Source organism: Hypanus sabinus, chromosome 2 (genome assembly GCF_030144855.1).
Source record: "Hypanus sabinus isolate sHypSab1 chromosome 2, sHypSab1.hap1, whole genome shotgun sequence".
Taxonomy (NCBI): domain Eukaryota; kingdom Metazoa; phylum Chordata; class Chondrichthyes; order Myliobatiformes; family Dasyatidae; genus Hypanus; species Hypanus sabinus.
The window spans coordinates 43,349,960-43,363,261 of NC_082707.1; the positions used below are offsets into that span (position 1 = coordinate 43,349,960).

At 38.6% G+C, this 13,302-nt stretch overlaps 2 protein-coding genes across 4 annotated transcripts in view; one reads left to right on the top strand and one right to left on the bottom strand.

Annotated features, from left to right (window-relative positions):
* The window catches only part of b3gnt5a (UDP-GlcNAc:betaGal beta-1,3-N-acetylglucosaminyltransferase 5a), a 75,192-nt gene extending 69,515 nt beyond the window's left edge, over window positions 1-5,677 (top strand). For all 3 annotated transcript variants that reach the window (XR_009506933.1, XR_009506929.1, XR_009506931.1), the window contains one exon: window positions 981-5,677. The gene's annotated coding sequence lies outside the window, so the exon portion shown is untranslated. The remainder of the gene's footprint in view (window positions 1-980) is intronic.
* The window catches only part of mcf2l2 (MCF.2 cell line derived transforming sequence-like 2), a 312,522-nt gene that overhangs the window by 179,719 nt on the left and 119,501 nt on the right, over window positions 1-13,302 (bottom strand). The window contains exons 6-7 of the mRNA XM_059944935.1: window positions 12,498-12,588; window positions 5,780-5,899 (exon numbers count right to left, since the gene is read on the bottom strand). Of these exons, the coding sequence (XP_059800918.1) occupies window positions 5,780-5,899; window positions 12,498-12,588 (211 nt within the window). The remainder of the gene's footprint in view (window positions 1-5,779; window positions 5,900-12,497; window positions 12,589-13,302) is intronic.

The window sequence follows — 13,302 nt, forward strand, 5'->3', positions numbered from 1 at the left end:
TGTGTGTATACCAGATATCGATAATGTCCCTGAATTACATGAGCATGCAGTAAAATACAGATAATCTTTGCTCATGCTAACATTCTATGTCCTGATGAAGGGTCTCGGCCCGAAACATCAACAGTGCTTCTCCCTATAGGTGCTGCCTGGCCTGCTGTGTTCCACCAGCATTTTGTGTGTGTTATTCTATGTTTATTCTTGCTTGTTCAGGTCAGATTATTTCTTTTGGGAGGTTGCAGTCAGCTCAAACAATAATGTGCAAAGATCTAATAGTATTCTTCAGAGATGTATTTTAGGGTTTTAAAATAATATATTTTATTTCCGACATTTTACAAGGGGGTGAAAATTCAACCAACTTCCTGAAAAATTAAATACTTTGAGAAATAATATGCGGTCATGTGCATTTCCACACTGAAAATGTTATTTACAACTTGGAATAAACCCAAAGGAATCTAAACCTGAACTAAAATAGAAACAAAGTTCCCTTTCATATCTTATCAAATGTGTTGTTTGCCATGTGATTCTATGAAAGACATTTTAACTGATAGCGTTTAAAGTCATTACCAATTGAGCAAGTTTCCGCAGAACTTGTGATGAGCTTTTGACAAAAAATACTTCTATTGTCCATACTACTTGCCCTGAAAAGATGATGATAAATTGCTTTCTTGAATTACCACAGTGTATGTGGTAAGATACTCCAACGATGCTGTTAGTTATGAAGTTCCAAAATATTGAAAAGATGGCAATATACACTCAGAAGCCACTTTATTAGGTACCTCCTGTATGTTCATGGTCTTCTGCTGCTGTAGCCCATCCACTTTAAGGTTTAATATGCTGTGCATTCAGAGATGCTCTCCTGCACACCACTGTTGAAATTGTAATGTGTAGTTATTTGAGTTACAGTCGCCTTCAAGTCAGCTTGAAACAGTTTGGCTATTCTCCTTTGATCTCTCTCATTAACAAGGCATTTTTGCCCACAGAACTGCCGCTCACTGGATGCTTCTTGTTTTTCACACCAGTCACTGTAAACTCCGGAATCCGCTGAGCGTGAAAATCCCAGGAGATCAGCAGTTTCTGAGGTGTTCAAACCATCTCGTCTGGCACCAACAATCATTCCACAGTCAAAGTCACGTAGGTCACCTTTCCTCCCCATTCTGATGTTTGGTTTGAATGACAATTGAACTTCCTGACCATGTCAGCATGCTTGAGTTACTGCCACCTGATTGGCAAATATCTTAACAAACTTGTGTACAGTGTACACCTACAGTAACAACCTTGCATCCAACATCGGCAAGACCAATGAATTGATTATGGACCTAGGAAACGGGAAAGCAAGAGAACACACACCACCCTCATCGAGGGATCAATAGTGGAAAGGATGAGCGGTCCACAACAGCAGTTACATTTCATCAGGAGTTTGAGGTGATCTGGTATATCACCAATGACACTTGTAACTTTTTTTTACAGATGTACCGTGGAAAGCGTCCTGACTGGTTGCATCACCATCTGGTGCGGAAATTAGAAAAAGGTGCAGAAAGTTGTCAACTCAGCCAGCACCATCATGGATACCAGCCTCCCCTGCATCCAGGCCACCATCAAAAAGGCGGCATCCATCATTAAAGACCCCCATCACCCAGAATATGCCCTCTTCTCATTGCTCCCATCAAAGAGGAAGTAAAGGAGTATGAAGACACATACTCAATGTTTCAGGAACAACCTCTTCCCTTGCACCATATTTCCAAATTGACAAAGAACCCTTGAACACAACCTCAGTATTTTTGCCTCTTTTCTGCACTACTTATTTAATTTTCTTCTTATATGTACCTACTGTCACTTATTATTGTGTATTGCAATGTAATGCTGCTGAATAACAACAAATTTCACAACATATGCCAGTGATATAAACCCAGATTCTGATCCAGTAAAGTGGCCATTGAGTGTACGTGGAAGTCAGGCTGGTGCGTGAAATGGATGGGAGCTTGAGGACGGTAGTGTGCTTGTGCTGCTCTTTGCAGATGTTTTCCTATTCTCCCATTGTAGAAGGTGGAGTTTGTGATTTGCAAATCCTTGCTGGAATAGACTGATGAGTTGCTGTGACATGCTCTTTCCACGGTGCATGCTGTTCGCTGCATTGATTTGTGAATGAACGGCTGATCAATTGAACTGCTTAGTACAATGTTTCTTACAGTACTCCCCATTCAAGCAAGTTCGTTTGTGCCGCCTCATTTGTGACATGCCTTGGGTGACAGAAGAGTTTTGGGAGACACTCATTATACAACATCTGGCCTTTAGCTATCTTAATGGCTGGGATGGGATAGGCTGGTCTTGTGTTTGTCGAAAGGCAGCTTCACTTGAATATGTTGTCTAAAGTTACATAGCTCAGACACTCTTAGCCTGTTTATGCTGTGCCCTGTTGCACTTCTGTTAAATTGGCAGTTTATTATAGGTACTTCACCCTTGGCATGTTCACTTGTGTGTCTCATAGTAGGTCACCAAGATGAAGGAGGATCGAAGACCATACCCTGCCCAATTTTTAATGTCAAAATTGGAATGGATACTACAATAGGATTCACTTCCACTAGTTCCACCTCGTGACAAGTTGGGCTGCTTCTCTTGGTGTATACAACACAATTGTACAGTAATAATCTTTTTTTCTGATGTTTGCTAGCATCAAAAGATCATTTCCCCTCTGGTATAAAGTTTAAGGATTTTAAGCTTTGCATATAGAAGCTAATTGCTGACTCCATAAAATATCCCTTACAAATCAAGTTTATATGAATTTCACCCAACACAAAAAATAGACATTTTTCTAGTTTTTTTATTAGTCATCTTGGGTTTTATGAATATCACAAAAATATCCACAAGATAATTGACCATATGGATTATATTAAGGTATACCTAGTTTTGACAATTAAGATGACATCAATGAAGTAGCCAGCAATGATTCTTAAACTTAATGATATCATGTAAAGTGTTTATTCTTTCATTTTTCCTTATATGGTTTTATTCTCAATGAACACAATAAAAGGTCCTTTGGCCCGCAATGCCAGTGCCAAGCATGATACTAATGCAAACTAATGCCATCTATGTGCTGATGGTCTGTATCCCTCCATTCCTGACTCATCAATGTGCTGATGGTATGTATCCCTCCATTCCTGACTCATCAATCTTCTGATGGTCTGTATCCCTCCATTCCTGACTCATCAATCTGCTGATGGTCTGTATCCCTCCATTCCTGACTCATCAATGTGCTGATGGTCTGCATCCTTCCATTCATATTTTTATGTCAGCCTCCTATGCGTTGCTATCAGCTGTGCCTCCATCACTTACTCTGGCAGCGCACCCAAGCCACCAAACACCGTGTTTAAAAAAACATTTGCCAAGTAAATCATCTTTAGACTTTCCCTTCTCACCCTAGAGCTATTTCCCTTTGGTATCTTGATTTTTCCATCCTGCAATGAAGAATAGCTACCCCATCTATGCCTCTGATAGGATTATGCATCCCTATCAGGTCACCCCTCAGCCTTCAGTGCTCTGAAAAAAATATTCCAAGTTTGTCAAACTTCTTACAGCTAAAACACTCTACTTTAGGTGACATCTTGATTAACTACTCCTGCACCCTATCTAAAGCCTTACATTCTTCTTGTAATGTGGTGATCAGAGCGAGACTCCAACCATTCCCTAACTAAAGTTTTATGCAGCTCAAACGTGACCTGCTGGCTTTTATGATCAACATCCCAGCCGATGAAGGCAAGTATGCCATTCACCTTCTTTATCACTCTGTCTACTTGGGCACCCCTTCCAGGGAGCTACGTGCATGAACCCCAATATCTTCCTGCATCAATAAATAATCCTATGCGTACACCATTAACTTTTTCCTTTCCTCTTACATTTGAAATCCCAAACTGCAATACCTTCCATTTGTAAGGTTTAAACTCCATCTACCATTTCTCCACTCACAGCTCTAACTTGTCTATATCCTACTGTGTCCTTTCACAATCATCTTCACTATCCACAATTCTGCCAATATGATCACAAACGACAGAGGTCCCAAACACTGATCACTGCAGAGCACCAATGGTTACAGACTTCCAGTCATGACTTCAATGGCCAAGCCAATTTTCCATCCAACCTATCAAGTCCCCAATGTTTCCCATGTGCCATAATCTTCTGGATCATCAGCATCCTTGTCTAAAGCTTTACTAAAGTCAATGTTATCACTGTCCTAGTCTCATCAATCACATTTGCAGGCTGTATTGACAATCCCTAATATGTTTACGCTTTACCAGATGTGAGTAGACTCTATCCTCAAGAATCTTCTCCAATAATTTTGCAACCACTGATATAAGGCTTACTGGCCCATAATTTGTTCGTTTTTATTGGTTTCTTAAAGTGCAGAACAACATTAGCTATACTTCAGTTCTCTTGGCCTGTGGATAATGAGGATACAAAGATCTGTGTCAAAGCCCTCTCTTGCTTCTCTCAAGTACTTGAGATAGGTACAATCAGGCCCTGGGACTTATCCATTTTAATGTTATTGAACAGACCCAAAGTTGCCACCTTTTTGGCAACAACATGGCCCAGATTGTTAACATACCTCTCCCTGCTCTTGCCCCTCTCCTTGGTGAATACTACCATGAAATACTTGTTTAGCACCTCACCCACTTCCTCTAGCTCCAGGCATTTTTTCCCTTTGTCCTCTCCCTTCCCTAATTACCCTTTTGTTTTTAATGTATGCATAAAAAGCTTTGAGATTCTCACTAATCTGACTCTCTAACATAATTATTATGGCTCCTTTTAGACTTCCCAATTCCCTGTTTGTTTTATATTCCTCAAAGGCCCTGTTCGATTTCTTTCCTAAACTTACATATGATTCCTGCTCCTTTCTCACTAAATTTGTAACATCTAATGTGCATAAATGCATATACTGTATGTGCATGTTGCCTTCAAGGTATGCTTAATAATTGAGCAGATTACTAAGTTGATCATCTATCATGCAGAGATGTATTTTGGATTACTTGTATAGAATGACTATTTCTGACAAGACATTATCACAATGCTGATATACTGTAAATAATAATATTTTGAACAGATTATAGATTGTCAAATAATTGTAATTTTTCAATGATACATCAAATAAAATTGTAACTATAGATGGCAAGTTAATCAAATTGGGCCTCTGTTCCCATTTAGTCCATTGCAATATAATAATTTTATTCATTTCTAATTTTATATAAGTGTCTTGCCTAAAATAAACTTGCATATAAAGTTTTGCCCATCAGTAGTTTAATTTATGAAACTCTGTTATTAATGAATCTAAGCATGTTCATTTATTTATCCTTTTTGATGCCTCAAACATATTCATCATTGGCTTACATAATGACAGTTTTCCACTACAGTATTTTAAAAGTAACTGAAGTTTAGGGCAACAGTTGTTTGATCAATATAAATTAAAAGCCTGGACTCTTTTATTATCATATGGACTATTATTCTCCTGAGCTCTAATCAACATAATAAGAAGAAAAAGAATAACTAGACAACTAAATGTGCCCTTTGGGGAAAGTTAGGTAGGTACATTAGGGAAAGGGATAAAAGTAAATACAGACAGGGTTGGATATAGATACAGTGGCAGCCAGTTCATGAGAAGCAGTAATCACAGCCACAGACTGAGTGGTCCAAGTGGATTATTTCTGTGCTGTACTTTCTATGCAAGACCTCCAACTGCCACAATTATCACACTTGTGAGTTTATAGGAATAAAAATTAAAATCTATGCTTACCGGTACCTTCATTTTAAAGTCATCTTGCTGAAACTTGATAACAAAATCTGCAATGGTCCGCTGGATGAACCGGGAAGGCCGTAGCACAAACACAAGCTGCAGGTTCCCTGGGAATGCTCCCTGAAGGAGAATGAGAGAGACACCAAAACCTCAGTCACCATAGCTTTATGAATGCCTAACGTTGGTACTGGGCCAACATTTGCCAATGAAGTCAACAGGATCAGAGCTATTTGGATGCTTCCAGTCCTCATTCTCATCTACAACATAAAGGTCTTGCAATCACGTTGGGTGGAGAGGGATGAAGTCCAGCCTATTCATATGTAAACTCATGATAGGACCCGTGAAAACACACAAGAGAAAAGTAATAGGTTGATGTGGGTGCAAGTGCCATGTGAAATGCACATGAAAGTGGTAGGGGTGGATGAAGTGTTTTCCTTCAAGCCTTGTTAACCTTTTGAAGGCTTCACTTAATATTTGAAAATCAAAACAAGGTAGACACTGTAAACCCATGAAAGAAGATTTTCAAAATACTCAGCAAGTCAGGTAGCAACTGTGGAAAAGCGTTTCCGACTGATGACTTTTCATCACTGAGTATTTGTTGGTTTTCTAATACTGGGAGGCTGCTTAGCAAGAAAGATACCATGACGGAAGTTCCACTGTTAAAAATCGCCAAGAAAAACATGCTGAATCGTGTTCAATTTCCTATTAATTCAATTCTATAAAGTGTATAGATACAAAAATGTAACACAATATATTATGCACCCTGAGCCAATAGGCTGGTCCTGGACTTATCTCCACTTGGCATGATTAACTTATTATCATTTAATTATTTATGATTTTATATTGCTATATTTCTTCACTATTCTTGGTTGGTGTGGCTGCAACAAAACCCAGTTTCCCTCAGGGTCAATAAAATATGTCTGCCTGTCTTTAAGTTCTCAGTTATAGAAATATGAAGTTTAATGGTTTTACATTAATGTAAATTTAAACATAGACCCAATATATTTGAATATTACAATAAATCTTGATTTGTTGTAACAGTTCTATTTCAATGATGTATCATTATGACATTCATGCAAATCACATTTATGAAAAATGGTTAACAAGTAAGGAAAATTTTTATACTAGTCCAAATAGACTTGATCACACCAGGTTGAAAACAACTCAATGTGGCTTTGAACTTATGTGTTTCTTGTTAATGTGCTGCTTTCTGACTAATTTGTCTATTTCTAGTCAATTATGGAAAGAATTCAGCAGTTTAAGCAATAAACCCAGAAAAAAGGGAAACACAATAAAAGGAAATGACAATAATAAAGTGAATGATATAAAGGAAGTTCAGGTAAAAAGAGAACTGCAAAAGGTAAGAGAATGACTCTACTGGGGGAAAAATTCGATACAAATGACACAAATTTTTGTTTCAAATAATATAACTCTCTTTGCTAATTAAAGCCCTAAAATATAGCAGAAAAACATGCCCACTGTTGAGTTAAAAATATGGAAACTTACATAAGAAGCCATTAGATGGTGTCCATTTTTCTCAAATATTCCTAATATCATTATGCCATGCCAATCTAATCTTATTTTGGCATCTTGATCAATTTTTCACTTTTCACAACTTTTTGAAACCATCCATTCATATTCTTGAATACTACAACATTCTTGTTCATTACTTTATTTACGCGGCTTTCTGATTATCACTACGTTGCAGTATGTATTAATATCGCATAGAAAATACAGCAAAAATCTGAAGGCAAGTATGAATATTATCAAATAACAAATTAACATCAAGCTATAGTGATGTATCAGCCAGCTGGTAGTGTGGTGGCATTCACACTAGGCTTCAACGTGAGCGGTCCTGGGTTTGAATCCAGCCTGCTTCATGCACACTTTCCATTCATGTGGCACTTATTGTATCTCACCACATTTCAATGCTTGGTAGACTTAACCATATCATTCCTTTCCCTTCCCTTTTTTTTGTCAATCCTCAGAATGAGACAATTTGGTTCTTCCTCAGTCTATCAGTCACTTCCTCATCTTACCATCTCCCACCACTATCTCACAAATCAGTCATTAGCATCAACATGGAATCAGTTTCTTCAAATAAACAATTGTCACACTGCTTCTCCACCAACTGGCCTTAAACCAGTGTTTCCAACCTGTTCTATGCCCCACACCCCTAATGTTCGCACCCCCTACAAAAGTAATATCACATTTGAAGATGAAGAAGTCTAATTTCTAACTTTTGAACCACAAATTGAACCACATACAATACTGCGGGTGAATAAATTGAACTTAAAAAAATAAGCTTTTAACTCAGTGCATAAAATGCAAATATAAATTGAGCAATTAGATTCTAATTTATTCAGAAAAAATTGTAAACAGTAAGATCAATCCCAATTGTGAACATAAAATTCAATGACTTCTTTGCTCCTACTTCTCATTCATGATTTTGTCAAAACGTGGAACTTTCTTGCTGACTGCGATCCGCAGGTCTGCCTGTGGATTCAGGTGATTCCTCGATCTTGTCTTGATTGACAAAAGAGAACTGAATCCAGATTCACACAAGTATGTTGTTGCAAATGGAATGAGGACACGGAGAGCTTTTCCATCAAATCTTGAGAACATATCCAGTGCTGCACACCAAAACTTCTCCAAAGTCTTGCTTTCAAATTGCATTTCAAGAGCTCGATTTGTCCGCGAATCACTAAGATCTTCCTTCAGCTCTTCATCATCTGACATTTTCTCCAAATTGTAGGAATATGAATTCATGATCCATTGTTCTGAAATCTTCAGGTCTCCAGCAGCAAAATATCCATCAAACGATTCTGACAGTATTTCCAAAAGAGCCACAATTTCTTCACACACAGTAGGAGTTATGGATCCAGCATCATCAACCATCTCTTCTAGTGAAGGAAAATTTGAAAGACTGCCTCTTTCCATCCTTCGATGCCAAAGACGTAACTCTTCTTTGAAGACATTCAACTTTTCACAAGCCTTCAATATGTTTATCCCTTTTCCTTGAAGAGAAACACTCAGGTCATTCATATGAATTAAAATGTCAGCTAAATAAGCCAGCATTTGGGCGAATTCCTGTGATTCCATTGCCCCATCCAGATCACATCCACGCTCCTCCAGAAAAACTTTGATTTCTTCCCGCAGTTCAAAGAAGCGGGTTAAAGCTTGTCCTTATGACAACCAATGGACTTCTGTGTGGAAAAGCAAAACTGAATGCTCACTTCCCAGATCCCCATAAAATGATTTGAAGATGCGATGGTTCAAAGCACACCCCCGATCCAGTTGATGATCTTCACACAAGTATCAAGGACTTTCTTCAAACTTTGAGGCAATATTTTTGATGCCAAAGCACACCGATGAAGAAAACATTGGGTAACTTGCAAGTCTGGAATCTCCTTTTTCATCAATGAAGAAAAGCCAGATTTATTTCCAAGCATTGCAGGTGCCCCGTCAGTGCACACAGAACCAATGACTTTGATATCTAAATCATGTTTGGCAAAGAAGTCTTTCACCAGCTGCATCACATCCTTTACAGTTGGGTTTGTTTTCAGACAAAACAGGAAATCTTCCTTCACAGCACCATCATTGACATACCTCACTGATGTGATGAGTTGACTACAACTGGAGACATCAGTTGACTCATCCAACTGAATAGAGATTTTAAGAGGACTAACTCTGACATCTGAGATGACTTGGTCCAAAACATCTTCACTCAAACCACTGATTCGGTTGTGAATGACATTATTTGATAGGGGCACCTGTTCAAATTTTTTTCTTGCTTCTTTGCCCAGGATAATTGTTGCCATTTCTAGTGCACATAGCTTGATGAGATCTTCTGCAGTTGTATGGGGCTTCTTGGAGTTGGCCACTTTATATGCCACTTGGTATGGAGCAAGAAGTAGTGGTTTTTCAACAGAGACAAAACCTAATTTTGGAAGAGTTCCTTGTGAATCAAAACGAGCTCTTTCAATGACCCAACATCATGTCCTTTAACATCAGCTCCGCCATGCTTGTTCTTGAAGTGCTCTTGAAGCTTGGATGGCTTCAGATTTGAGTTGGAAAACACAACAATACAAAGAATGCACTGGGGTTTTTGCAAGCCATCATTTCCTGTTGTGCAAGTGAAATCAAAGTACACATAGTCATCATTCCATTTCCTTCTTTTTGACATGATGAAAGATTAATGAAGGTAAAAATATGAGCTAATATGAGAAAAAATATCTGACTAAGTCAGGGATGACCACTTTACTCAACCAGGCACACCTATAGCAAAGTATCGCGAGAAATACGCTTTCAAATATTATATTACAATATTATCTGCAGTTACGCCAAGGTAAATTGTCAGGTGAAAATGCCACGGCGACGCGATGCGACTTATTAGGCTACTCTCTACTGAATTTACACACCTGTTTCCGATGATTACTGGAGATATGAACTCCCATCACATGATTCAAAGTCCTCTGTGCTAACCATGATACCTCCGCAACTAACACAATTCAAAATGATCAACAATTCAAGAAAAAATCCTTTGAAATTCAAAAACTTCTTTAATGCATTGCAACAAATACGAATGAATGACTTCAGCTGCTTTTTATCAAAATGCAGTTTTTAAAAATTTTATAATTGAATAATTTACCTACTGTCTGCGGGTTTGGTTTTAACGCAAAGTCGTTACTCGATGGTTGATTCGGGATGTATAAAGATTTTGACATTATGAGATGATTTTTTAACTCTTGGGTGTAACCTTCTAGCTAACATTGACGAGACTCCTCGACTCTGAGGTGTAACTCCCAGGTAACACTGATGAGAATCCTCAACGCTGACTTGGGCAGCGGGAGACTGGAGTGTGCTTGGGACAAACATTACTACCACTTCTCAAGGCACACTCCTCAACGCTGACTTGGGCAGTGGGAGACTGGAGTGAGTTTACGTCTCTCTCGACTCGGGCAGCGGGAGACTGGAGTGTGCTTGGGACAAACGTTACTACCACTTCTCAAGGCACACTCCTCAATGCTGACTCGGGCAGCGGGAGACTGGAGTGTGCTTGGGACAAACGTTACTACCACTTCTCAAGGCACACTCCTCAATGCTGACTCGGGCAGCGGGAGACTGGAGTGTGCTTGGGACAAACGTTACTACCACTTCTCAAGGCACACTGGCAGCTGGCTGAGTGATGACTCGTGACTCAAGGACACAAGCCACTCTTTGTCGCACCCTCTGAAATTCCATCTTGCCACCCCTGAGGGTGCGGGCATCCCAGGTTGGGAATCCCTGCCTTAAATAAACAACATTTAAGCCTAGCAAGGCCAAAGCTGCTATTTTCAGATTTTTCTATGCAAGTTCAGTGCCTGTCTGTATCCCCTTACTGACTTCAGCTTTCAACTGACTCATGCTCCCTGCATCAGCATTGGCAATACATCGCCTATCAATCACAAGGCAACCCACTTCCATCTTTGAAACATTCCCCTACTACTGTTCTGCATCAGCCATTCACCACTTCAACTCTCACCCATACCTTTGTTCAATTGATTTATCTATTCCAAGCTGCCTTGGTAGGACTCCAATTCCACAACTTCAACAAGTCAACAATCATAAACAATGATGTACACATGCTATCTTGCTCAAATTATTTCAGAGGGCCTGTCCTGGGACCAGCACACACATGCAATTACAAAGAAAGCACAGCAGCACCTCTACTTCCTTTGAAGTCTGCGAAGATTCAGCATAATGTCTAAAACTTTGCCAAACTTCTATAGATGTGTGGTGGAGATATTTAGCAGTTGTATCATGGCCTGGTATGGAAATACCAATGCCCTTGAATGGAAAATGCTACAAGAAGTAGTGGATAGAGCCAAGTCCATTACAGGAAAAGTCCTCCATACCATTGAGCACATTCACACAGAGCACTGTCACAAGAAAGCAGCATCCGTCGACAAGGAGCCCCACCACCTAGGTTATGGTCTTTGCTCACTGCTACCGACAGGAAGAAGGTGCAAGAGCCTCAGGATCATTACCACCAGATTCAGGGACGCTATTACCCCTGATCCATCAGGCTCCTGAAGCAGCGGGGATAACTTCACATGCCCCATCACTCTACTCTTTCCACAACCTATGGGCTCATCTTCATCTCATCTTCTCAGAATTTATTTATTGATAATTATTTCTCTTTTCTTATTTGCACAGTTTGTTCTCCTCAGCACATTTGTTTGTCTGCCCTGTTGGGTGTGGTCTTTCATTGATTCTACTGTCTTGCTTGTACCTACTGATTATGGCTGCAAGAAAATGAATATGGTGACATGTATGCACTCCTATAATAAATTTCCTTTGAACTTGGAACTTAACAATGCAAAGCAGCTCAATTCCCATCACTATAGTAATAAATATAAGCTCCAAAAATAGTATTTGACCGTTATGTGGAATACAAGCTTTATGAATTAAATTATAAATAGGAGCAAAATTTAATAAGGATGTACCCGCTCATTTTTATATACTTAATTATCATGTTAGCTTGTTGATTAACAAATAGTGATAATAATTTGGATATCTTTTTATTATACCTGAATGTTAAACAAAATTATAGTTTCTTTAAAATAAAGAATTGCTTTAGAAATAGGCCTTTACTTATTTCTGGGAAAACTGCAAGCTCTTGAAATAAATGTAATGGATAATTTGAATTAATTTAAATAATGGAAATTCTACTCACCGCTATACGCATTAATGATGCTTTGACTGAACTCCATTTGTCTCTTCTTCTGTCAATAATTATGATAAATCCAATACTGGCAGCATCCAGACTACAATAAAACCATCACAGATTATCAGAGTTATCACGGGTCTTTAAAAGTGTACAGAATATAATTAGCCAAATTGCTTTAAAATGTTTTGAATTACTTCACAACAATGAACATTTGACAAAACATTTAGAGATGCGTACAGATTAGGAATGATCAGAAAACAAGAATCTATATTTAGGCATGGATCATGTTCTCTCATCAGTTCTCCAGTTCAATTATACTTCAGCAAAATAGCACTGTCAACCATGCAATTATCTTCTTGTCAAACATCTCTCCTGCCCTCTCCCTCCTTCCCTGGAGGCATTGACATCTTACTGGGATACAATTCCATGTGTGCTCTGTGGTAACTCAACGCTAGCACCCAGCTTTGATGAATGACAATGAATATTGGCAAAAAATAATTTTAGTGGCAAGAGATGTATATAGGAGCATCTATAACACATACAAATAATCAACTGAAGAGAATATAACTGAGGCAATTTGGCTTTAATATGATTATTATATTTTTGAAATGGTGAGAAGCATTTCTGACAATCAGTTTTCTTGTCTTTGATTAAAGCTTTGACTTGAACATAAAATGTTCATATATTCAGATCACTCAAATACATAACTGATTTAAATCTCTTTTTGTCAATTTCTATAAATTTAATTGCACATCTTGATAAAAACCTCTTTTCCCCTTATTAGGGAGAAAGAGAGCCTGTAGTGTGTTGA